The sequence below is a fragment of the Jaculus jaculus genome, chromosome 14, assembly GCF_020740685.1.
Source record: "Jaculus jaculus isolate mJacJac1 chromosome 14, mJacJac1.mat.Y.cur, whole genome shotgun sequence".
Lineage (NCBI taxonomy): Eukaryota > Metazoa > Chordata > Mammalia > Rodentia > Dipodidae > Jaculus > Jaculus jaculus.
This window is the reverse complement of record NC_059115.1, coordinates 58,707,405-58,734,084: the sequence shown is the minus strand read 5'-3', so window position 1 is coordinate 58,734,084 and position 26,680 is coordinate 58,707,405. Positions and strand designations below refer to the sequence as shown.

At 41.3% G+C, this 26,680-nt stretch overlaps 1 protein-coding gene and 1 pseudogene across 4 annotated transcripts; both read left to right on the top strand.

Moving 5' to 3' along the window:
- The first annotated feature begins 11 nt into the window (after positions 1-11).
- Gtf2h2 (general transcription factor IIH subunit 2) lies at positions 12-25,801 on the top strand. 4 transcript variants are annotated; one of them, XM_045134481.1, is made up of 17 exons: positions 35-59; positions 3,365-3,424; positions 4,811-4,898; positions 5,708-5,785; positions 6,409-6,445; positions 6,649-6,735; positions 8,467-8,517; positions 9,663-9,717; positions 13,450-13,555; positions 14,546-14,636; positions 14,790-14,877; positions 16,306-16,413; positions 18,679-18,742; positions 19,786-19,889; positions 20,616-20,718; positions 21,876-21,915; positions 25,615-25,801. In XM_045134481.1, exons 3-17 carry the CDS (start codon positions 4,843-4,845, stop codon positions 25,732-25,734), a joined length of 1,188 nt encoding a protein of 395 aa, XP_044990416.1. In that variant the 5' UTR covers positions 35-59; positions 3,365-3,424; positions 4,811-4,842; the 3' UTR covers positions 25,735-25,801. The 4 variants fall into 4 exon arrangements, with proteins under 4 accessions (XP_044990415.1, XP_044990417.1, XP_044990416.1 ...); XM_045134480.1 differs by lacking the exon at positions 3,365-3,424 and having other exon boundaries at positions 12-59; XM_045134482.1 differs by lacking the exon at positions 3,365-3,424 and having other exon boundaries at positions 21-59; positions 4,802-4,898.
- On the top strand, positions 2,489-3,121 carry LOC101601285 (annotated as a pseudogene).
- Positions 25,802-26,680: the final 879 nt, after the last annotated feature.

Genomic DNA, 26,680 nt, shown 5'->3' with positions numbered 1-26,680 from the left:
TTGGCGGCGCTCTCAGAGCTGGGCGGCGCTTCCGGCCGAGCGTCGTCTCTGCTGGGCGGGTGAGTCCGCGGGTTGAGGTTTAAGCGGCGGCGGCAGCCAGGCGAGGCGAGGCTAGGCGACGCAGGGCAGGCTGGCGGGCGAGCAGGGGCCTTGGGGTGGACGACCGAGGCTGACTTGTCCCGGCTGTCCTCTTGTGGGCTGATGGGGACGCATGAAGGGAGGGGGCAGCTTCCGGCGGCCGAGCAGGGCCGCACAGTCCGGGGAATGGTTCTCCCGAGCCGTGCTTCTGGGTTCCAGTGTGCCAGCGACCTCCAGCTTCGAGGCCTCGAGCTCCGCTTCTGAAAAAAGACAGCCAGGGGCTCAGGGATGGCTTAGCGGCTAAGGCGCTTGCCTGCAAAAGCGAAAGGACCCTCGCAAGCCAGATGCACAAGGTGGATGCCCAAGGTGGTGCATGCACCTGGAGATCGTTTGCAGTGGCTGGAGGCCCTGGCGTGCCCGTTCTCTCTCTCTCAAGTAAATAACTAAAGCTAAAAGAAAAGAAACAGCGACAGTTGTCACCCACGTCGGTCATCCTCGTGCCAGGACGGGTACGGTGTGAGGAAAAGCCTTGCCGGCGGCGATGCTGCCTGCAGCTCTGGTTTGTGGGCAGACGGCTAGCATTCCGAGCTCTTTGAACAAGGAAGCACACTCCTGGCTTACTTTTAGGTCTTTCCAGGGGTTCGAGTCCCGGGAACAAGTGCACTTTGGTTTGCAGGAGCCTAACAACTGTCCTGTCTCTGATTTCCCATTACAGACCGTTATGATTGAGATGTGTTAGGCTGGGTTGGTGGCTCAGGGTTAAAGGAGCTTGCTTGTAAAATGTGCGTGTGTAAAATGAGCCAAATATTTTCTTTTTTAAAATTTTTTTGTTTATTTTTACTTATTTGAGAGTGACAGAGAGAGAGAGAGAGAGAGAAGGAGGTAGATAGAGAGAGAGAATGGGTGCACCAGGGCCTCCAGCCACTGCAAACCGAACTCCAGACGCATGCACCCCCTTGTGCATCTGGCTAACGTGGGTCCTGGAGAATCGAGCCTCGAACTAGGGTCCTCAGGTTTCACAGGCAAGCGTTTAACCGCTAAGCCATCTCTCCAGCCCAAGCCAAATATTTTCCAGCTTAAGTTCGTTTCCTCTTTGGTTCTCGTTTTGTTTCCGGACAGCAGAGAATAAATAATAATAAAGATAAAATGCAATTTGAAATATTTTATTTATTCATTTATTTGAGAGAGTATGGTCGCGCCAGGGCCTCCTGCCACTGTAAACAAACTCCATATGCATGTGAGAGTGAGACCCTACCTCAAAAAAAAAACACTTTTGCATCTGGGTACTGGGGACTTGAACATAGATCAGGCTTTGCAAACAAGCACCTTTAACTGCTGAGCCATCACTCCAACCCTAAAATACAATTTAAAAATTGTGTGATGGATGATGGGAGATTTTATATGTGTGTGTGTGTGTGTGTGTGTGTGTGTGTGTGTGTGTGTGCGCGCGCCAAAAGAAGAGTAGGACTACTTACAATGCAGTCTTCCAGACACAAAATGGCCTCGATATCCATGACCTTGCAATGCCTGGTACGACCTACACAGGATCCTCATAATAGGAGGAAAAGATGATGATGGCATCAAAATAGAGACTAGCAGGACATGGTGGCTCCCTCCTTTAATCCCAGCACTTGGGAAGCAGAGGTGGGAGGATCACCATGAGTTCCACTCCACCCTAAGACTACATAGTGAATTCCGGGTCAGCCTGGGCTGGAGCGAGACTCTACCTCGAAAAACCAAAAATAGAGAAAGACACAAATGGGGGGGGGGGAATATGATGGACAATGGATTTGTGAAGGGGAAAGTGGGGGAGGAGATACGATGGAGAGTGGAGTTCTGAAGGGGAAAGGGGAGGGGACAGAGTTGTTTTATTATCTATAATTATGAAAGTTGTCAATAAACAAAAGTTAAAAAAAATAATAATAAACAGGCCAGCGTTGTGGCACACACCTGAAATCCCAGCACTTTGAAGGTTGAGGTAGAAGAATTGCTGTTGTCCGTTTGAGGCCAGCGTGAGACTGCGTATTTAATCCCACATCATCCTGGGCTAGAGTGAGACCCTACCTCAAAACAGAAACAAGCCGGCGTAGCATACACCATTAATCCCAGCACTCAGGAGGCAATGGTAGGAGGATTGCCGTGAGTTCAGGGCCACCCTGAGAATATAGAGTGAATTCCAGGTCAGCCTGGGCTAGAGTGAGACCCTACCTCAGGAAAAAAAAAAAATTATTTAATTGAGAGAGAAAGGCAGATAGAATGGGCACACCAGGGCTTTCAGTCATTACAAACAAACTCCAGACTCATGCACGACCTTGTGCATCTATGTGGGTCATGGGGAATCAAACCTGGGTCCTTTGACTTTGCAGGCAAGTGCATCTGGAGTTCTGTTTCAGTGGTTGAGGCTTGGAGCATGAGTTCTCTCTCTCAAAAAATTTTTAGGCTGCTGCAGGTGGCACCGCAGCAGCCTGTGAGCCCAGGCCTGCTCTGGGGCTCTTGGGAGCTGCTGTGGCAGAAACTGCAGCAGAGCTGGGCAGGCTTCTCCAGACCTCCATGCGGACCAGCTTTAGCAATCCATAGCACACCCATATTCACAGAGCTAGCAAATGACACCACTGGAGATGACAGTTCCAGCCTTTTGTATAATGTCTTTTGGATGGCAGCTCCCAAAAACAGACACAGCATTGTAGTCAACCAGTGTAGGAGAAGAAACTCTCAGAAGCTTGTTAAAGTTAAGAACCATATAGACGTTTGCCCCCAGTGTGGTCACCTGAATCAGAAGCATGTCCTTTGTGGCTATTGCTATGAGAAAGTGCAGAAGGAGACCAAAGAAGTCAGAAACAAATATGGAAGCAAGAAGGGGGTCCTTTTAAGGCTCCTGCCTTAGAGACTGTGGTGCTGTATATCGGAGAGACGCCCTCCGAACAAGATCAGGGCAAGAGGATTGTTGAACGAGATAGGAAAAGGCCGTCCTGGTTCACTCAGAATTGACACCAGAGAGGTTGGAAGGATAACTTCATAGCAAGACATCTCTCTAGGAACTGGAAGTCTTTGTGGTCATATAGTGTGCCTGTTTTAAATATAAAAATATTTTATAAGTACTTTTAATTGAGGTACTTGGAAGAAATGTATCATGAATAAACAAAATGTTTTATGGCTTAAAAAATTTTTAAATATACACTTTAAAAAGTTACTGTCACTGTTGGTACATCAGACTATCAAGGAAGATTACTGGGTTTCTGAAACAAACTAATCTCTTATAAACTTTTTGTGTTGTTTTCTTTCTGAGACTGTCTGCATGGCCCAGATTGCCCTTAAAATCTGGATCCTACTGTTTAAACATCCTGATGTAAGTTCTTTAGACTTTTTTTTTTTTTTTTTTTTTGAGGTTGGGTTTCTAGCCTAGGCTGACCTGGAACTCACTTTGTAGTCCTAACCTGGTCTACAACTCCAAGAGATCCTTCTACCTCTGTCTCCCTACTCCTAAGATTAAAGGTGTATGCCACCACACCCAAATCCCCCCAGTGTTTAAAATATTTTTTTAATATTTATTTTGTTTTTGTGGTTTTTCAAGGTAAGGTCTCACTCTAGCCCAGGTTGACCTGGAATTCACTATGTAGTGGCCACAGTGAGTTTAGAGTGGCTTTGAACTCACAGTGATCCTCCTACCTCTGCCTCCTGAGTGCTGTTATTAAAGGTATGTGCCACCATGTCTGGCTTATTTATTTGAGAGAGAGAATGGGCACACCAGAGCCTCTAGCCATTGCAAATGAATAGGCATATGCGCCATCTTGTGCATTTGGCTTATGTCAGTACTGGGGAATCTAACCTGGGTGCTTAGGTTTGGCAGGCAAACACCTTAACCTTCTCCCCTTTTGCTGTTTTTTTTTTAGTCATCTGTAGCCCAGGTTGTCCTTGGAACTCATTGTAGCCCAGGCTGGGCTTAAATCCTGCAATCCTCCTAATTTAGCCTCCTGAGTGCTGTGACTGAAAATTTTCTAACGATGATCTATGGCTCCTGAGTGTTCCATTGTCCAAAACTGGAGGATTCCAGCCACTGCAAATGAACTCCAGATGCATGTGCTATCCTGTGCATCTGGCTTTATGTGGTCATTGGGGAATTAAACCTGGGCTGTCAGGCTTTGCAAGCAAATGCCTTTAACTGCTGAGCCATCTCTCCAGCCCCATGTTTATAAATATTCATATATTTTATTGGAAATAGAATCATAGTCCATGAGGATTTTATATCTTTACACAGTATTTTTTTTTCCCCACGGTAGTGTCTCACTCTAGCCCTGGCTGACCCGGAATTCACTATGTAGTCTCAGAGTAGCCTCAAATTTATGGTGTCCTAATCCCTCCCGAGTGCTGGGATTAAAGATGTGTGCTACCATACCTGGCTTTACACAGCAATTACTGAATAAATTATAAAAATAAAGTGACTTTGCATTCTTACTTTAAACCTTGTTTTCCCCATTTTATTTATCTATTTTATTTATTTGAGACACAGAGAGGGAGAGAGAGAGAAAGAAAATGGGCACACCAGGGCCTCCAGCCACTGCAAACTCCAGACACATGCACCCCCTTGTGCATCTGGCTTACATGGGTCTTTTGACTTCACAGACAAATGCCTTAACTACTGACCCATCTCTTCAGCCCCACTTTTTGCTTAAATAATTGGATACAATTTGTAATGGACATCTTCAGAAAATTTTTGACATACTGGTTTTTACAGGGTACAGAATAGTACACTACATTTTTAAAAACATGGATGAAGAACCTGAGAGAACTAAGCGGTGGGAAGGCGGCTATGAGAGAACATGGTAAGTAGGATGGAATTGTCTCCTATTGTTTCTCTGTTTAACTTCAGTTTTTTTGAAGTATGTTTTGCAGATGTTAGATTTTTATACATCCCAATGTACATTAGTTGTTTTTGGTTGTTCTTGTTGTTTAGGGTTGGTTTTGTTTTGTTTTGGTTTGGTTTTGGTTTTTCGAGGTAGAGTCTCACTCTAGTCCAGGCTGACCTGGAATTAACTATGTAGTCTCAGTCTGGCCTCAAACTCATGGTGATCCTCCTAACTGCCTCCCAGGTGCTGGGATTAAATGCCCACCACCACCCAGGCCTTTAATGCCACCACCATGCCCAGCTAATTCTGCACTTTGTAAAGAATATTGACTGAGTTGTGCTGCTACTGCCATGATCTACCTGTAGAACATTGCAATCATTTCAGTTCGCTCCTTCATGCTCATTCTCCTCTCACCACCTGTAGATAGCCATCCATCCACTTCCCATTGCTGTAGATTTGCTTTCTCTGAACTTTTCATGAAAATGTAATCATATAATATGCCGTCTGTTATGGCTTCATTCACTTAGCATACAGTTACAAAGTTCATTAGTGTTATGGTGTGTATATGAGCAAGTATTGCTGAATAGCATTCTGTTATAGTGTTTACTGAATTTTTGTTTATCCATTCACTAGTTGATGGATATTGAGATTGTTTATACTGTTTGGCTATTGTGAATAATTACTGCTGTGAACATACATGTATAAATCTTTGTACTATTTATGTCTTAATTTCTTTTGACTAATATTTGAGTTTATCTTTTCAAACAAATAATTATTGCCAACAGGGAAATTCTTAAAGAAGATGAAACTGGCTCCCTTAAAGCTACAATAGAAGATATTCTCTTCAAAGCAAAGAGAAGAAGGTATAAGACTCTTCCTAAGTGTGTTACAAAGGGAAAGGGCATTCCTTTAAGCCTTCCTGACCTTCACTTCAGCTGGATTTTAGGGAAACTCACCCACAATTGTCTGACTAAGAGGACAGAACTAGAATCACTTTGCACAGTGGTAAAATGGTCTTTAGGAATTAACCACAATGTCTAGGGTTATTCAACAAGTTAATTTATATCACTAAAAAAATGCAGATTAAGAGCCGGGCGTGGTGGCGCACGCCTTTAATCCTAGCACTTGGGAGGCAGAGGTAGGAGGATCGCCGAGAGTTCGAGGCCACCCTGAGACTACATAGTTAATTCCAGGTCAGCCTGGACCAGAGTGAGACCCCACCTGGAAACCCCCCCCCCAAAAAAAATGCACATTAAGCTGGGTGTGGTGACGCACGCCTTTAATCCCAGCACTCAGGAGGCAGAGGTAGGAGGATTGCCATGAGTTTGATGAAAGCCACCCTGAGACTATATAGTGAATTCCAGGTCAGCCTGGGCTAGAGCAAGACCCTACCTTGAGAAAAAAAAAGGCAAATTAGTTGGAAAGTCGTACTGCATTTGGGGCCTGTGTATGGTGTTTCATTAAAGTGTTCTTGTGATTTTAACAGAGTATTTGAGCACCATGGACAAGTTCGACTTGGAATGGTACGCTGTTATTTTTTCTATTGCTTGCACAGAACTAGTTTAAGGAAATTTTGTTTCAAACTGAGTAGTAAAGTAACAAATTTTTCAAAGAAGAGATGAGAATGTATGCATAGGATATTTGAATATTCAGTAATACTATTTTTACTTCTTAGTCAGAAATATACTTAGCGACCATCTCTCCCTTTCCCTTTTGTTTCTGGTAGATGCGCCACCTTTATGTGGTAATAGATGGATCAAGAACAATGGAGGACCAAGATCTGAAGCCCAACAGATTGACATGTACGTTAAAGGTACAGTTAAATCGTTTAAATTTATACTAAATATAGAGAAAGTCACAGAATTATTTTTTGTTTATTTATTTATATGAGAGCGACAGAGAGAGAGAGAGAGAGAGAGAGAGAGAGAGAGAGAGAGAGGGGGGCAGAGAAAGAAAGAATGGGCACGCCAGGGCCTCCAGCCACTGCAAACGAACTCCAGTCATTAGGCTTCACAGGCAAGCACTAAACTGCTAAGCCATCTCTCCAGACCAGAATTTTATTTTTTAAGTTAAATAATTATTTTTCTATCACCTAGGCTCACCTCAGTCTCTGGTAATCCTACTGCTATAGCCTTTTAAACTAGGATTTGAGATGTGCGCTACTGAGGCTTCTCCTTGTGTCTTTAATCTCTCTCCCAACCAAGTCAGGATTGGGCCAGGTGCAGTGGCTTACACCCTTAATCCCAGTGCATTGGAGACTGAGGTTGGAAGACCACAGTGAATTTGAGGGTAGTCTAGCCTAGAGCAGAACTGTACTTAAAACAAAACAAAACAACCAAGTCAAGATCAAGCTTGTCAGTTGCCCCTTGTCTTTCTTTACTCAGTCTTTATTCTTCTTTGACCTATTTGCATGTGTCTTACCTATACACTCATCTTCTACTTTGTTAAAGCCTGTCCTGGGGCTGGAGAGATGGCTTAGCGGTTAAGCGCTTGCCTGTGAAGCCTAAGGACTCCGGTTCCAGGCTCAACTCCCCAGGACCCACGTTAACCAGATGCATAAGGGGGCGCACGCGTCTGGACTTTGTTTGCAGTGGCTGGAGGCCCTGGCGTGCCCATTCTCTCTCTCTCTCTCTCTCCCTCTCTCTCTCTGTGTGTGTGTGTTGCTCTCAAATAAATAAATAAACAATAAAAAAAAATTTTTTTAAAGCCCGTCCTCAGTCTGTCTGCCCTCATTTCTGTCCTCATTGGATCTTTCCCTTGTTTGCATTGTTTTTGACAGGTCCGAATGGATCCGTCTTTTTTGTTTGGGGAGTGGGGGTTGATTTTGATTTTTGAGATCAGATCCAGCTGTGCTGCCCCAGCCTACCTCAAACTCCTGGCTTCAGTAGGCTCTACTGCCTCCACCTCCTGGGTAGTTAGGATAGCAGGGTCTTGCCATCTGTGCCTGTGGGCATGGCTTCATCTTACAAAGCTGAGCTCAATTCCTGTCTTCACCCATCAATTCATATTGCAGGTGTTTATTGTTTAAAATTTATTAACTAAACATTTTGAAAATCTGTATGTTTAGGGGCTGCAGAGGTGGCTCAGTTGTTAAAGTACTTGTCTGCAAAGCCTAACAGGCTGGGTTTGATTTCCCTGGTACCCATGTAAAGCCAGATGCACTAGGTGGTACGTGTGTCTGAAATTCTTTTGCAGTGGCTAGAGGTCCTGATGCACCCATCATTCTCTCTCTTTCTCACCCAAATAAATAAATTAAATTAAATATTTTTTGGAAAAGACTTGATAAGTTTAAAAGTCATGAGAAGCTGAGAGTGAAGGTGCATGACTATAATCCCCCAAAAGGCAGAAATAGGGAGGATGACCAAAAGTTCAAGGCCAGCCAGACTACATAGCAAGACCCTATCTCAAAAGATACTTACACACACACACACAGACACAATCATGAGAAATGTCACTTGATAAATGTTTTCTAAAACATTAACATATTTTTTAGTGTTGCTGTTTTTCCCTTATATAATATTTCCTTTTTATTTTCTTAAAACAGTTGTTGGAATACTTTGTAGAAGAATATTTTGACCAAAACCCTATCAGTCAGGTATGTGAACAAGTTGTGAATTGAAAATTCAATTCCTATTTTACTACCAAATATAATTTATTTTGAAAAAACAAGGCATATGTTCTGTGATGTAGATTGGTGACATTTTTGGTACACCTAACAATGAAAAGCAAAATAACTGTAAAAGTTAAATTGTTCACTGTTTTAACAATGTGCAGTGAATTCATACCTTACTTTGTTTATAAAAACACCATGAGGGCTGGAGAGATGGCTTAGCGGTTAAGCGCTTGCCTGTGAAGCCTAAGGACCCCAGTTCAAGGCTCAATTCCCCAGGACCCACGTTAGCCAGATAGACAAGGGGGCGCACGCGTCTGGAGTTGGTTTGCAGTGGCTGGAGGCCCTGGCGCGCCCATTCTCTCTCTCTACCTGCCTCTTTGTCTCTGTCTGTCACTCTCAAATAAATAAATAAAAATGAACAAAAAAATTTAAAAAGAAAACATGAAAGGGACTGGCTGGAGATGGCTCAGTGAGTAAAGCCCTTGCTGCATGAGTGTGAGGGCCTGACTTTGGATCCCAGAACCCACGTACAGGCAGGCACACTGGCAAGCCTCTGATCCCATTGTTCCATAGGAGGCAGACACCAGAATTCCTGCAGGTCTCAGACCACCTAACCTAGTGCGTACAGCAGCAAGCAAGAGACCCCACCCCAGATGAAGTAGAAGACAGGAGGACAGGGACCTACACCCAGCCTTGTCCTTTGACCTCCATATACCCTCCATGGCACACGTGCCATAGCATATGTTCACCTGCACTCACGTGCAAAAATTTTTAACAAGAACGCCTCAGTGGAAAAAAATCTTGTATGTTACATACCTCTTTTTAAAATTATTTGTTTCCATAGGAGTGAGAGAGAGAAAAAAAAAAAGGTGCACCAAGGTCTCTAGCTATTGCAAACGAATTCTGAATGCATATACACCTTGTACATCTGGCTTACCTGAGTCCTAGGGAATTGAACCTGGGTCCTTAGACTTCCCAGGCAAGCACTTTAACTGCTAAGCCATCTCTTCAGCCCCTCCCCCCCGCCATAGCTCTTTTGCTTTACTAAATTTACTTCCATACATTTTTATCATCAGGAAATAATTTGTTATATTAAAATAATATGTATTTTTGTTTTTTGTTTTGAGATTGGAATAATTGTAACTAAGAGCAAAAGAGCTGAAAAGCTGACTGAGCTCTCAGGTATGCATATAATTCCCTTTATAAAACTCAAGGACTTTGCTTTAATTTACTTTATGACCTTGTTTCTATGGCAGCCTGATAAGTAAAGTGAAGAATCCTTTCTCTCTGCTTTTTACATGCAACAATGCTTCTTTCTTAAGCTCTAAGGCCTAAGATTAACTGTTTCAAGCTGAGTTCTGTACGATGTTACAATGGAAGTGAATATTTTTATTTAAATATACATTTGTAGCCTGAAAATATTAGCATTATCTTTTTATAACTGTTCATGAAATCCATTTAATTTTCAAATTTTTATATTTGGTTTTTGGAGGTAGGGTTTCACTCTAGCCTAGCATGACCTGGAATTCACTCTATAGTCTCAGGCTGGCCTCAGACTAACGGTGATCCACCTCTGCCTCCCGAAGGCTGGGATTAAAGGCATGCACCACCATACCAAGCAAAACAAAGTATTTCTTTTAAAAAAAAAAGCAGTTTTCTGTGGTACAAGCAAAGTCATATACATAAAGAAGAAATAGCCTCTGGAGATTCTTATTTATTTATTTATTTATTTATTTGAGGAATAGTCTCACTCTAGTCCCAGGCTGACCTCAAACGCACAGCAATCCTCTTACCTCTGCCTCCTGAGTGTTGAGAGCAAAGGCGTACATCACACACCTGACACCTCTGGAGATTCTGTCTCTTCTCCCTTCACTTATATTACATGATATGAGATGGGCTATCTTTCTGGATATTACAGAAAATACTGTAGTTTGACTATTTGTTGGAGTCATTTTTTCCCACGTTTTTGTGCTTGCTTTTGTCCCCCAGGAAAAACAAGGAGTTATAGGCATTCTTCCATCAATGAATATTTGCTTCACAAATACAATTTTATATCTTTCTACATTGTTCCATGTTTATCTACATAAAAATACATCCTTTTGGGGCAGGAGAGATGGCTAAGTCATTAAGATGCTTGCCACACAAGCATGAGAACCTAAGTTTGATCCCCAGCACACATTAAAAAAGGTGTATAGGGATGGAGAGATGGCTTAGTAGTTGAGGCACTTGCTGCGAAGCCTAAGGACCCATGTTCGACTCTCCAGATCCCACATAAGCCATACACAAAGGTGAGGCACACATAAGGTTGAACATGCCTATTAGGTGATGCAAGTATCTGGAGTTCAATTGCAGAGGCTGATGTCCTAGTACATCAATTCTCTCTCTCTCTCTCACTGTCTCTCTGTCTCTCTCACTCTGTCTTAAAAAGAAAAAAAAAAGGTGGAGCCAGGCATGGTGGTGCACACCTTTAATCCCAGCACTCAAGAGACAGGGGTTGGAAGATCACCATGAGTTCAAGGCCACCCTGAGACTACATAGTGAATCCAAGGTCAGCCTGGGCTAGAGTGAGACCTTGCCTCAAAAAAAAAAGGGGGGGGGTAGTATACCTATAATACCAGTGCTGAGGAGGTAACAACAGTATCTTACTTGGGGTTTGCTGGCTGTCCAGCCTAGCTGAATTAGTGAGCCCCAGGTTCAGTGAGAGACCTTATCTCAAAAAAAAAAAAAAAAAAAAAAAAAAAATAATAATAATAATAATAATAATGTCTAGAGAGATTGTTCAGTGGTTAAAGATGCTTGCTTGAAAAGCCTGATGGCTTAGGTTTGATTCCCCAATACCCACATAAAGCCAGATGCACAAAGTGATACATGTGTCTGTGGCAAGATGCAATGGCATGCCCATGCTCATTCTCTTTGTCTGTCTGTCTGTCTATCTGTCTGTCTGTCTCTCTCTCTCTCTTTCTGCTTGCAAGTAAATAAATTAATATTAAAAAAAAAAAAAAAGCTGGGCATGGTGGCACATGCTTTTAATCCCAGCACTTGGGAGACAGAGATAGGAGGATCGCTGTGAATTTGAGGCTATCTTGAGACTATATTGTGAATTCCAGGTTAGCCTGGGCTATAACAAGACCCTACTTAGAAAAAAAATAAGAAAAAATAAAACAATAATAAAATAAAAATAAAGCTGGGTGTGGTGGTGCACACATTTTATACAGCACTTGGGAGGGGAGGAAGGAGTATCACTGTGAGTTTGAGGCCACCCTGAGACTACTTAGTGAATTCCAGATCAACCTGAGATAGAGCAAGGCCCTGCCTTGAAAAATCAAAAAGGACAGAAAGAAAGAAAGGAAGGAAGGAAATGGCGCACGCCTTTAATCCCAGCACTTGGGAGGCAGAGGTAGGAGGGTCGCCATGAGTTCAAGGCCACCCTGAGACTACAGAGCTAATTCCAGGTCAGCCTGAGCTACAGTGAGACCCTACCTCGAAAGACCAAACAAAGAAAGGGAGGAAGGAATGAAAGATAAATAAGTAAAAAAATGGGCTAGAGAGATGGCTCAGTGGTTAAGGCTCTCTTGTCTGTGAATGCTAAGGACCCAGGTCTCACTCCCCAGTACCACATAAGCCAGATGCACATTGTGGTGCATTCATCTAGAATTTGTTTGTAGTGGCTAGAGGCCCTGGTGAGCCCATTCTCTCTCTGTCTGTGCCTCTCTCTCTTTCTCTCAAATAAATAAAAATATAAAAAATATTTAAGAATAAAAGACCATCATAACAGGAGGAAAAGATGATGACATCAAAATAAAGAGAGACTGATTGAAAGGGGGAAGGAGTATGATAAAGAGTAAAGTTTCAAAGGGGAAAGTGGGGGAAGGGAAGGAATTACCATGGGTTATTGTCTATATTTACTGGAGTTGTCAATAAAATAGTAAATTAAAAAATAATATTTAAGGGCTGGAAAGATGGCTTAACAGTTAAGCGCTTGCCTGTGAAAGCCTAAGGACCCTGGCTTGGTTCCCCAGGACCCACATTAGCCAGATGCACAAGGGTGCACATGCATCTGGAGTTTGTTTGCAGTGGCTAGAGGTCCTGGCACACCCATTCTCTCTGTCTTTCTCTGCCTCTTTCTCCCTCTGTCTGTCGCTCTCAAATAAATAAATAAAAATAAACAAAATTTAAAATATATATGTATATATATATTTACTTAAGAATAAAAATAAGGTAAAAAGTGATTGAGAAGACACCTAACATTGACCTCTGGCCTACATACACACATGTGCATAGCACCCTCACATATGTACACACATAACACAACCTTTTGTATTTCAACAAAACCTTTCTTGTTTTCTGATACCAAGTCTTGTTATGTAGTCAAGGTTAGCCTGGAACTTGCAATGCTTTTGTCTCATTTTCTCAACGGCTGGGATTCGAAGGCCTTCATCACCACATCCTGTCCTGAAATATTTAAAATATCAGTTATACCCAACTTGAACACAACAGTATGTATAATGCATTCGGAGCAATCCTATGTGAAGATCTGGTCTTAGATTCAGACATGAGCAGGTGATGACAGCTCTGCGTAGATGCTACTCCTGTCAGTGCTTGTAAATTGCATGCTGATTTCATAGATCCTGAATTTGGACAGTATGTTGATCTTAAGAAGAATGAACTATAGAGATGTTAACTGAAAGTTACATATTCTGGGTTAATATTTTTAAATGTGTGCTAATGGATATTGATTATATTGTTTTCTAGGATGACTGAGGCTATCTACCAAACATATTTGCAACCTGATAAATTTATAAATTGAAGGCATTTTGTTCTTTAATATGTATGTAAATTTCAGAAGAAACATAATTTCCATATTGTATCTTGTAGCATAATTTATTAAATGTACATTATTCCATCTTTCTTTAGGAAACCCAAGGAAGCATATAACATCTTTGAAGAAAGCTGTAGATATGACCTGCCATGGAGAACCATCTCTTTATAATTCTTTAAGCATGGCTATGCAAACCCTAAAGTTAGTGTTTGATGTTGTTATTTGTTCGTGGGGTTTTTTTTCAGCTTTTTATTTTATTATTATTATTGGTTTTTGAGGTAGGGTCTTACTCTAACCCAAGTTGACCTGGAATTCACTTTGTAGTCTCATGATGGCCTCAAACTCAGAGATCCTCCTACCTCTGCCTCCCAAGTGCTGAGATTAAAGGCATCATACCATCACACCTGGCTTCAGTTTTTGTTTTTGTTTTTCATGTGGATTCTGGAGATCAAACTTAGGTTTCTATGCTTACATGACAAACATTTTAGTGACTGACCCATCTCCCCATTTTGTATTTTTGAGACTGAGTCTCATGTAGCCCAGACTGGCTTCAAACTCCACTATGTAGCTGAGGATGACCTTGAACACTTGATCGTCCTCCTTTCACCTTTCAAGTGCTAGAATTGCAAGTATGCACCACCATGACTGGCTTATTATGTTTTTTATAATTGAGTTAAACATTTTTCTAGCAGGGCGTAGTGACACACACCTTTAATCCCAGCACTAGGTAGGCAAAGATAAAGGATCACTATGAATTCAAGGTAGTCTGAGACTGCATAGTGAATTCCAGGTCAGGCTGAGCTAGGGTGAGACCCTACCTTGAAAACAAACATACAAAGATATTTTTCTATGAGTTAAAATAATATGTTGATGGGCTGGAGAGATGGCTCAGCAGTTAAGGTGCTTGCCTGCAAAGCCCAAGGACACAAGTTCAATTCTTCAGTACCTATGTAAAGCCAGATGTACTTTGCGGTACATGCATCTTGAGTTGGCTTGTAGTGGCTAGATGATCTGGTGTGCCCATTCTCTCTCTGCTTGCGAATAAATAAATAAACATTTTAACTTCTCTTGCGATGTTGAAACAAATGAGGTACTATAAATGTATAAACCATGTATACTGTTCTTCTTGGATACATTTTTAGCTAGTTCAGTTTACTTGGCCTAATTGGAGTGTATTTTACTTTTCCTCAGACACATGCCTGGACACACAAGCAGAGAAGTCCTAATCATCTTTAGCAGCCTTACAACTTGTGATCCATCTAATATTTATGATCTAATCAAGGTACAACCAGCAAACCAAAATGGAAGTTAAAACTATAGAAAATTCTTTGGTGAATTTATCACTAGTTTTCAGAACATTATTTCTTACAGACATTGTTGATAAATATTTTTCTTTTTCCCATAAAAACCTTTCATTTTGGGGGCTTTTATGAAGATGCTGAAGGCAGCTAAAATTAGAGTGTCTGTTATTGGATTGTCTGCAGAGGTTCGGGTTTGCACCGTACTGGCTCGTGAAACTGGAGGTATGTATTTACTGTCTTCAGTAGTTATTTATAATCATTATGTAAGAAATAATTTATTAGGATGTTTTAACTTAAAACATCCTGGGGTGGTGAGATTGCTTAGTAGTAAAGGTGCTTGCCTGCAAAGCCTAGTGACCAGGGTTCGATTCGCCTGTACCCATGTAAGCCAGATACACAAAATGTATCTGGAGTTTGATTGCAGCGGCTAGAGGCCCTGGCACACCTATTCTCTCTGTCACTCTGTGTGTGTGTGTCTGTCTGTCTTATTTTTCTCTGCTTGCAAGTAAATAAATAAATAATCCTATATCTGTAGTCCAATGTGGATAGTCATCTTTAATATATTAATACATATTGATTTTATAAGTATCCATCTCTTAAGTACAGAAGTTTTGTTTTTGTTTTTTTTTTTTTTTTTTTTGGTTTTTCGAGGTAGGGTCTCACTCTGGTCCAGGCTGACCTGGAATTAACTCTGTAGTCTCAGGGTGGCCTTGAACTCACGGCGATCCTCCTACCTCTGCCTCCCGAGTGCTGGGATTAAAGGCGTGCGCCACCACGCCCGGCTTAAGTACAGAAGTTTTAATAGGTCAATGTTTAGAGGGATTTTGTTTTGTTTTGTTTTTAAGGAAGAGTCTCACCATATCTAGTTCAGGCTGACCTGGAATTCACTGTGTAGCCTCAGGGTGGCCTTGAACTTATGGTGGTCGTCCTACCACTGCATCCTGAGTGCTGGGATTAATTGCATGCACCCCCACACCTGGCTTGTATTTTTTTTTTTTTTTCCTTTTTCCAATATGGGTCTCTGTAGTCCAGGCTGACCTGGTATTCACATTCACTATTAGCCTCAGAATGGCCTCGAACTCAGTGATCCTTACCTCTGCCTCCCTAGTGCTAGAATCAAACTAGGATCCTTTTCCTCTTCGGGAAAATGCCTTAACCACTAAGCCATCTCTCCAGCCCTGGAATTTTTTTTTTTAAGATTTATTTTTATTTATTTATTAGAGACAGATTGAGAGAATGGCGTGCCAGGGCCTCCAGCCACTGTAAATGAACTCCAGACCCATGCACCACCATGTGCACCTGGCTCATGTAGGACCTGGGGAATCGAACCTGGGTCCTTAGGCTTTGCAGGCAAGACCCTTAACCGCTAAGCCATCTCTCCAGTCCCTAGAGGGAGTTTTATAACTTTTGAAAAATTAATAACATAACTATATGTAATTTGGCTTTAATTAAATTGTGATTACTCTTAATCCTAGAGAAGTGGATGAAAAAAAAGGAAGTTGATGTAGAAATATTAAGGTATTTTAAAAATGGTAATTTAGTTAAGTTAGTATGAAAATCTGTATTTTCTCATGATAAAACTTTTACAGAATCACAGAAGTTATTACATGTACAAAACTTGACCTTTCCTTTCTCTTTTCATCTCATTAGGCACATACCATGTTATTTTAGATGAAGCCCACTATAAAGAGTTGTTAACACATCACGTCAGCCCTCCTCCTGCCAGTTCAAGTTCTGAGTGCTCACTCATTCGTATGGGTATGTTATTTTAATATGCATCTTTTTGTTCAAACTGGGCTTTCTGTTTTCTACATAAGTTGTCATTTTAACATTTAAGAATTCTTTTTTTTTTTTTTCTTTTTGATTTTGCAGGTTTTTGTTTTTTTTTTTTATTAGTGTGTTACAGAGAGAAAGAGGCAGATAGAGAGAATGGACATGCCAGGGCCTCTAGCTCTGCAAATGTATTCCAGATGCAAACGCCAGCTTGTGGGTCCTGGGGAATCATGCCTCGAACCAGGGTCCTTAGGCGTCATAGGCAAGCGCTTAACCGCTAAGCCATCTCTCCAGCCCCTAAATTATTTATTTATTTCATTGACAATTTCCATAATTGTAAACGATATCTCATGGTAATTCCCTCCCCCCAACTTTCCCCTTTGAAACTCCACTCTCCATCATATCCCCTGCCCCCTCCATCAGTCTCTCTTTTATTTTGATGTCATGATCTTTTCTTCCTATTAGGATGGTTTTATGTATAGTGTCAGGCACTGTGAGGTCATGGGTATCCAGGCCATTTTGTGTCTGGAGGAGCACGTTGTAAGGAGTCCTACCCTTCCTTTGACTCTTACATTCTTTCTGCCACCTCTTTCACAATGGACCCTGAGCCTTGGAAGGTGTGATAGAGATATTGCAGTGCTGAGCACTCCTCTGTCACTTCTTCTCAGCACCATGATGTCTTCCGAGTCATCCTAAGGTCACTGCCATCTGAAAAGAGAAGGTTCTCTACCAAAAGTGAGAGTAGCATTAGTAGATGGGTGTGGACATTAAGAGAAGTGCTTACTGGGAAGTTTGGTGAGCATAGTATATATATTTAGCCAGACACTAGCAAATGTTACACTCCTAGGGCTCATGACAACCCCTGTCTTGGGTTTTCAGTATCAGGGGTGCATTCCCTCCCATGGAGTGGTTCTCCAGTCCAATTAGGAAGTGGTTGGTTTCCCCCATAACAGACATACCACTTTTGCAGCCATTGGCTCATTTGGCCTGGCTGGCCAAATTTAAGGCTTGCAGTATCCATTGTTGAGTATCTTCCATGGTGATTTCTCTCTCTCCCACTGAGCTGCATGCAGCATAGCTTCTTCCAACTTTCTGTCAGCTGGTCTACATGCAGGAGGTTTTCAGCTCAGCTCCAGTTTTATTTCTCAGTGACCTTGCAGCCCAAGTATGTGGAATATTCAGCAATAGGGTCTTATCATTTATTCCTGGTGGGAATAGATGGCCTGTAACGTTTTGGGGGTTATCAAGAATCTCCCTGGCCAACAACTCACTGGAAGATAACCCATCCCTGGCACTGAAAATTTTCTAGTAACAATCTATGGCTCCTGTGTGTTCCATTGTCCAAAAAAGTAGGTTTCTATATAACTTATTTATATCCTCTTAGATTTTTGATTAGCCTTCCCTCCACCTTCACTTTTCTCAGTCTCTTCTCCTGACCTCACTTGGGCCTTTTCACCCCCATTAATCTGTTCTTCTACTTACATATATACAATACCATCCTATTCATTCCCACCTCCCTTTCTATTACCTTTATATCTTCTTTCTAGCTTACTGGACTCTGCTTACTGAGTTTTGTTCCCACTCACATAGAAGTCCAATCATTTGTAGCTAGGATCCACATATGTGAGAGGACATGTGACTTTTGGCTTTCTTGGCCTGGGTTCTTTTCTTTCCCCCAAAATTTTCATTTATTTAAGAGTGAGAAAAGACAGAAGCAGAGAATGGGCATGCCAGATCCTCTGGCTTCTGCAAACCAAGTCTAGACTTATGTGCAACCTGGTACATCTGGCTTTATGTGGTAACTGGGTAATTGAACCTTGGTTGTCAGGTTTAAATATATGTATGAACTTTGGAGTCTGAGGTCCAATGTATAAACAGATATTTCATCATTTCCTCTATAGCTCAAAATTATAGTTTCATCATACAGTATCATATAATATCATCATGTAAGTACATATCTAAAAGGCAGGAAGAGGCTTTTGTACAACTTTGTTGACTTTCTATTAGAAATATTTTTAGATTCCTAGTCTTAGAATTCTGTTCTTGCTGGGTGTGGTGGTGCACGCCTTTAATCCCAGTATTCAGGAGGCAGAGGTAGGAGGATTATTGTGAGTTCAAGGCTACCCTGAGACTACATAGTGAGTACCAGGTCACCCTGGACTAGAGTGAAACCCTACCTTGAAAAACCAAAAAAAAAGAATTCTGTTCTTTGCTTATAAAAATAAATTAATGATTTTTTTCTCTGCAAAGGATTTCCTCAGCACACCATTGCTTCTTTGTCTGATCAAGATGCGAAACCTTCTTTCAGCATGGCGTAAGTTAAGAGCAGCTGTCAGTGATAACATTTAACATTTAAACTTCATTCCCCTTGAGTTTTAACTTAAATAGATGGGCTTGAAATGTGATGACTTTTATAAAGGAGTACCTTCTGCATAGTTATAAAGAGAATGACTATTTTCATATACATTTATGTTGTGATTTTCAGGACATATTATAAAATAAAATGAGCCGGGTGTAGTGGCGCACACCTTTAATCCCAGCACTCAGGAGGCAGAGGTAGGAGGATTACTGTGAGTTCAAGGCCACCCTAAGACTATGTAGTGAGTTCCAGGTCAGCCTGGGCTAGACCCTACCTTGAAAAACCAAAATATAAAAATAAAATAAAATAAAAGTGGTGGTAGGGATGTAGCTCAGTTAGGCTTGGTTCCTAGTAAACTGCATAAAATAGTGTGGTATATGCTTGAAATCCTAGCAGTTAGGAGATAAAGGCAGGAAGAGCAGGAGTTCAAGGTCATTCTTAGCTATATAATTTGTTTGAGGCAGACCTGGCCTATATGAGACCCTGTCTCAAAAAAAAAAAAAAAAGAGGAAGAAGAAAGAGGTGGAGCCAGGCATGCTATGGGATTATAGGCTCACACCTATAATCCCAGTACTTGGGCTGAGGAAGGAGACTTGTGAATTTGAAGTCAACTTCAGATTGAGACCTTGTCACCAAAAGCCAAAAATAGGAGTCAGATGTGTTGGTACACACCTTTAATCCCAGCACTCATAAAGCATGGTTAGGAGGATCACTGTGAGTTTGAGGCCAGCCTGGGACTACTACATAGTACATTCTAGGTTAGCCTGGGCTAGAGTGAGACCGTACCTCAAAAAAAAAAGAGAGAGGGAGAGAGAGAATGGAGAAAAGTGAATAGCATTAGTGAGCTATAAGACATACATATTCAGTATAAAATTTTGAATAGATTTGAAAACAGAATCCATAGTTTAAGATCTGGGTGACATTCTTTAGCTCTTTTCAAATCCATATTACATATCACTTTTTAAAAGTGTGTGTTTTAATTTTTTTTCCTCCCATAGGCATTTGGATAACAGTACTGAACCAGGGCTTACATTAGGAGGCTACTTCTGCCCACAGTGTCGGGCAAAATACTGTGAGCTTCCTGTGGAATGTAAAATATGTGGTAAGAAACCAGTTATTCCTTACTCAGTTAATCAGTCTTTAAAAACTTCCCACCTGTATTGCTGCTGAAATGGAGATGTTGGGGTCTGCCTATTAGTGATTTAATCTGTGCAAAGGAAATACATTGTCTGTGTTCCCTCCCCCCAAGTATGGTCTCACTCTGGTCCAGGCTGACCTGGAGTTAACTTTTTAGTCTCAGGGTGGTCTTGAACTCACGGTGATCCTCCTACCTCTGCCTCCCAAGTGCTCGGATTAAAGGCGTGCATGACCACACCCAGCCAACAGCATTCAATACAAAAGCATTGTAATATATGTAGTAGACATTTTTCTGGCAATTACCTTTGTAAAATAGTTATAAATAAGTAGAATTAAAGTAACAGAATTAGCTGGAGAAGTACATGTTTTTAATCTCAATACTCAGGAGACAGAGGTAGGAGGATCACTGAGGCTAGCCTGAGACTACAGAGTGAATTCTAGTTCAGCCTGGGCTGGAGTGAGACCCTACCTTGAAAAAGACAAAACAAAAATTGTATTAAATAAATTAAACAATAGAATTTTAAAATTTGTTTCATTAATGAATAAGCAAATAGGCCAAGAGAAGTCACACATATTACAAAACTAAGACTTCATCCTGGAATCTTTTTATGGCCATAGGTAAGCTTAAAAATTAATACCTACAATCTCTTTCTGAAGTTTGGGTTATCAAGATGTCTCTGCTTTGTGTTAGGTCTTACCCTGGTGTCTGCACCTCATTTGGCACGGTCTTATCATCATTTGTTTCCTTTGGATGCTTTTCAAGAAATTTCCTTGGAAGAATATAATGGAGAAAGGTATATGAATTTTGATTAATTTATATGTTACAAGTATAAACTAATGTTTGAAAAGATTATTACTTATCTGGAAAAATATTTGTAGAAAATAAGATACAGAATATCCGGGTTCTGGTCAGATATGGTGATACATGCCTTTAATCCCAGCACTTGGGAGGTAGAGGTAGGATGATGGCTGTGAGTTCAAGGCCAGCCTGAGACTGCATAGTGAATTCCTGGTCAGCTTGAGCTAGAGCGAGACCCTACCTCAAAAAGCCAAAGATTAGGGGCTGGAGAGATGGCTTAGTGGTTAAGGCATTTTCCTGCAGAGGCAAAGGATCCTGGTTTGATTCCGCAGGACCCATGAAAGCCAGATGCACAAGGGGGTGCATGTATCTGGAGTTTGTTTGCGGTGCCTAGAGCCCCTGGCGTGCCCATTCTCTCTCTCTCTCAAATAAATAAATAAATGAAATATATATTTTTTTGAAAAGCCAAAGATTGAGAGAGAAAGAGAGAGAATCCTGGTTCTGATTGGGGAGATGGTTCAGTGGTTAAAGACACTTGGTTGCAAATCCTTATATCCAGTTGGTTCAGTTCCCCAGTACCCACGTAAAGCCAGTTACAGAAAAGTGGTGCATGCATCTGGAGTTGGTTTATAGTGGCAATAAGCTCTGCTGTGCCCATTCTCTTTTTCCTCTCTCTGCTTGTAAATAAATAAGTCAAAATATTCAAAATATTTCAAAAGGAGCTTCAAGGTAGGGTCTTGCTCTAGCCCAGGCTGACCTGGAATTCACTATGCAGTCTCAGGGTGGCCTTGAACACGGCAATCTGGTCCTCCTACCTCTGCCTCCTGAGTGCTGGGATTAAAGGTGTTCATCTTCACGCCGGCCTATTGGAATTCTTAAAACTCTCCTACAAACCATGTATAAGACATTTACTTACTGTTCTTTTTTTGAGTCTGTGCTTGTTTCTACAAATATAAAAAGACACATGTACCACTTTGTGCATCTGGCTTTACATGAGTGATCAGGAATGGAACGTGGTTGTTAGGCTGTGAAGGCAAACACCTTAACCTCTGAGCCATCTTTGCAGCCCTACAATTATTTATTAAAGGGTTCTAGAGTTTGCTGAGTTATTTTAATGAATGTATTCTAAAAACTTACTTTCAAATTTTTCAGATTTTGTTATGGATGTCAGGGGGAATTGAAAGACCAACATGTAAGTTCATTGGCTTTATTTATGTTTTAACTGATACAAAATAAATATTTTAAAAATGCTGCTATAATACATTTTTAGATTGCCAGACTTATACCAGATTATTACTCATAATTATAGTAGTTAGGAGAAAATATTTTTTTCCTGTCAATTTTTTTTTTATTAACAACTTCCATGATTATAAAAAGATATCCCATGATAATACCCTTCCTCCCCTCACTTTCCCCTTTGAAACTCCATTCTCCATCATATCCCCTCCCCTTCTCAGTCAGTCTTTTATTTTGATGTCAGAAGGAGCAAATATCTTGAATGATAGTTCTGTCAGTCTGCATTCTAATTTTACTGTAAAGGTATTGTAGTTCTTTATGTTTAGTCTCCAAGCTCACTGTGCCGGTGTGGAGTGTTCTAGACACATATATTCTAGTACCTTATTTTTAGTCTCCAAGCTGCACTGTGTCAGTGTTCTAGACGCATAATCAGGCACTTTACATCCTATTATGCCACATTTTGAAATTAGCACTACAATCTCAAATAAAAGATTGTGCCAATGAGAAAATACTTAAAAATCTTGAAGATAGAGCATGTTCTTATATGCCCAGCTACCAGGAGAGAAATGCAGGGAAAGTGCTTGGGTCTAGAAAGTTAACGCAACCTTGTCTTAAGAAACAACAAAGCTTGGCTCTGGTGAGGTAACTCAGCAGTTAAAAGCACTTGTTTGCAAAACCTGCCTATTCGAGATAACCACATAAATCCAGGCTCAAAAGTAGCACATGCACCTGGAGTTCATTTGCAGGGGCAAGAAACTCCAGCATACCCATTCTCTCTCTCAAATAAATAAGAATGTTGTTTTGTGTTTTGAAAACAACAGCAAAGCTTAGAGGCAGCCATGAAGCATCCCAAGTGTGGGATTACAGGCCTGTGCCACCATTCCTATCTTAACTCTTCCGCCCTCACATTGCCTTTTTTTTTTTTTGACGGTGGGGGTTCAAGGGTCTCACTCTAACCCATGGTGACCTGGGATTCACTATGTAGTCTCAGGGTGGCCTCACAGACTCGCAGGGATCCTGGTACCTAGGCATCCCGAATACTAGGATTAAAGGTGTGAGGCACCATGTTCTGCTTTAGGGACTTTTCCTCCTTTTTTTTTTTTTTTTTTTTTCAAATAAAGAGACAGAATGAGAATGAGCATGCCAGGGCCTCTACCCACTGCAAACAAACTCCAGATTCAGTGCTACTTTATTCATCTGGTGTCATATTGTTATTGGGGAATCAAACTTGGACTGGTAAATTTTGCAAGCTTCTTTAACTGCTGAGCCATCTTCTCATATCCCCAGAACAATGAATTTTCTACTTTATTATTTTTAATTTTAATTTAATATTCATTTATTTATTTGAGAGAGACAGAGAGACAAAGAATGGGTGTGCCAGGATCTTTGGCGGCTGCAAATGAACTCCAGTCCAGATGACATGTGCCACCTTGTGCATCTGGCTTATGTGGGTCCTGGGGAATTGAACCTGGGTTCTTTGGCTTTTCACGCAAGTGCCTTGACTGCTAAGCCATCTCTCTTTCTTGTGTTTCAAGGTAGGGTGTCACTCTAGCCCAGACCTGAAAAATTCACTCAAACTCATAGCCATTCTCCTGTCTCTGCCTCCTGAGTGCCAGGATTAACAGGTTATTTTATGCGTGTCACTTGACTTTTGTTTTCTTTTGAGACAGCCTGTTAGAGCCCAAGCAGTAATCAAAGTTGCCATTTAATTGAGGATACCTTGAACTTCTGATCTTCTGCTTCTGCCTCCCAAGTGCTAGGATTATGGGTGTATGGCACCACACCCACCTTCATTTGCAATAGTCCTTAAAGTTTTAAATGGAAAGGGGAATATAGCTATTGCAATTGAGAATAACTAAATCTGTGATAAATTTTTCTACTTCTATTTGAATCTATCAGATTACCTTTTAAGCATTCAAAACTAGCCCCAGCCAGGTGTGATGGCACACACCTTTAATCCTAGCACTCAGGAGGCAGAGGTAGGAAGATCACCATGAGTTCGAGGCCACCCTGAGACTACATAGTGAATTCCACGTCAGCCTGAGCTAGAGTGAGACCCTACCTAAAAAAAAAAAAAAAAGAAAGAAAAGAAAGAAAGAAACTAGCCCCAGGTTTCTTTTTTTAACTGATTTTATGGGGTAGGGGGGTTGGCACTCCAGGGCCTCCAGACACTGCAGTTGAACTCCCAATGCATGCTCCACCTTGTGTATCTGTCTTACGTGGGACCTAGAGAGTCAAACATGAGTCCTTAGGCTTTGCAGGCAAGTACCTTAAGCACTAAGCCATCTCTTTAGCTTCTAGTCCTGGTTTTAAGCTTACTTATCGTTCCCAAGTAGTTATTTGTTTGGTAGTTTGCTTGGGTTTTTTTTGTTGTTGTTTGCTTTTTGGTTTTTCGAGGTAGGATCTCACTCTAGATCAGAGACCTGGAATTCACTATATATTCTCAAGGTGGCCTCGAACTCATGGCAGTTCTCTTACCTCTGCCTCTGGAGTGCTGGGATTAAAGGCGTGCACCATCACATCCGGCAGTTTGCTTGGTTTTTTTGAGGTAGAGTCTCACTCTAGTCCAGGCTGACCTGGAATTCACTATGGAGTCTCAGGGTGGCCTCAAACTCATGGTGATCCTTCTACCTCTGCCTCCCGAGTGCTGGGATTAAAAGTGTGTGCCACCACGCTGAGCTTAGAAATATATATATTTTAACTGGGCATGGTGGCGCACGCCTTTAATCCTAGCACTTGGGAGGCAGAGGTAAGAGGATCGCCGTGAGTTCAAGGCCACCCTGAGACTCCATAGTGAATTCCAGGTCAGCCTGGGCTAGAGTGAAACCTTACCTCAAAAAAACAAAAAACAAAACAAAACAAAACAAATATATATATATATATATATATATATATGTTTATTTATTTATTTATTTATTTATTTTAAAGGGGCTGGAGAGATAGCTTAGTGGTTAAGTGCTTGCCTGTGAAGCCTAAGGACCCCGGTTCAAGGCTTGGTTCCCTAGGACCCACGTTAGCCAGATGCATAAGGGGTGCATGCGTCTGGAGTTCGTTTGCAGTGGCTTGAAGCCCTGGTGCACCCATTCTCTGTCTGTCTCTTATCACTCTCAAATAAATAAGTTTAAAAAAATGGGGCTGGGGTTGGAGAGATGGCTTAGCGGTTAAGCGCTTGCCTGTGAAGCCTAAGGATCCCAGTTTGAGGCTCGATTCCCCAGGACCCATGTTAGCCAGATGCACAAGGGGGCACATGCATCTGGAGTTAATTTGCAGTGGCTGGAGGCCCTGGCATGCCCATTCTCTCTCTCTCTTTCTCTGTCTGTCACTTTCAAATAAATAAATGAACATAAATAGAAAAAAAAAATGGGGCTGGAGAGACGGCTCAGTGGAGGCTCTTGCCTGCAAAGCCTCTTATCCCCAGGTTTGATTCCTAAGTACTCACATAAAGCCAGATGCACAAAGTGATGCATGTGTCTGGAGTTTGTGTACACTAACTGGAGACCCTGGTACACTCATTCTCTCTTTCTTCTGCTTGGAAATAAATACATAATATCTAAGAAAGATAAGGAAACAAAAAGATTAAATTTTTAAGAAAGAACAAAGAAACACGAATGTCTTCCGTCTGTGCTGTATTTAACTTTTCTTCTTTTGGTTGCAGGTCTACGTCTGTAATGTGTGCCAGAATGTCTTCTGTGTGGACTGTGATGTTTTTGTTCATGACTCTCTCCACTGCTGTCCTGGCTGTATTCATAAGGTCCCCACTCCTTCAGGTGTTTGATGCCAACATGTTGTACAAATAAAAAGAAATGGCAACTGTAAAAACTGTAAAATTATAGTTTAAGTAAGTTGATTCTCCAATTAAGACATGAAGTGAGGGCTGGGGAAATGACTTAGCAGTTAAGTTGCTCGCCTGTGAAGTCCAAGGACCCAGGTTCAATTCCCCAGTACCCACATAAACCAGATGCAGAAGGTGGTGCATGCATCTGGAGTTCATTTTCAGCAACTAGAGACCCTGGTGCACCTGTTGACTATCTGCCTTTCCTCCTCTCTCTCAAAATTAGTTTCAGACTGGCTTCAAACTTACAATAATCCTCCTATCTCAGCCTCCCAAGTACTGGGATTAAAGACACCATCAAGCCTGGCCTTTTTTTTTTTTTTCCAGACTCTTTGTGATGTGTTTTTTTAAATATTCTGTTTATTCATTTATTTTTTATTTATTTCCTTATTTTTTTTTTTAAATAAGATCCTTCTATTTGTTTTCTCCAGGAAACTCACCTTTCCATAAAAGATGGACAGTATCTTAGGGTGAAAGAATGGAAAAAGGTATTTCAAGCAAATGGGTCTAGAAAAAAAGCATGCATTGCTATCCTAATGTCTGACAGGGTAGACTTCAACACTGGTTAGGAAAGATATCTAATTAAACGAACACTCTAACAGGAGGACATTAGAATTCTAAATATATATGCACCTAACATGGGGGCTCCCAATTTCATCAAACACTATTAAAATTAAAGTCACAGATAACACCAAACACAGTTGCAGTGGGTGACTTCAATACCCAGCTCTTATCACTTGCAGGAAGAAGAAAAAAAAAATTACAGGCCAATTTCCCTCATGACCATTGATGCAAAATTTCTTAACAAAATACTGGCAAATAGCATACAAGAGTATATCAAAAAGATCATTCACCCCAACGAAGTAGGTTATATCCCAGAGATGCAGGG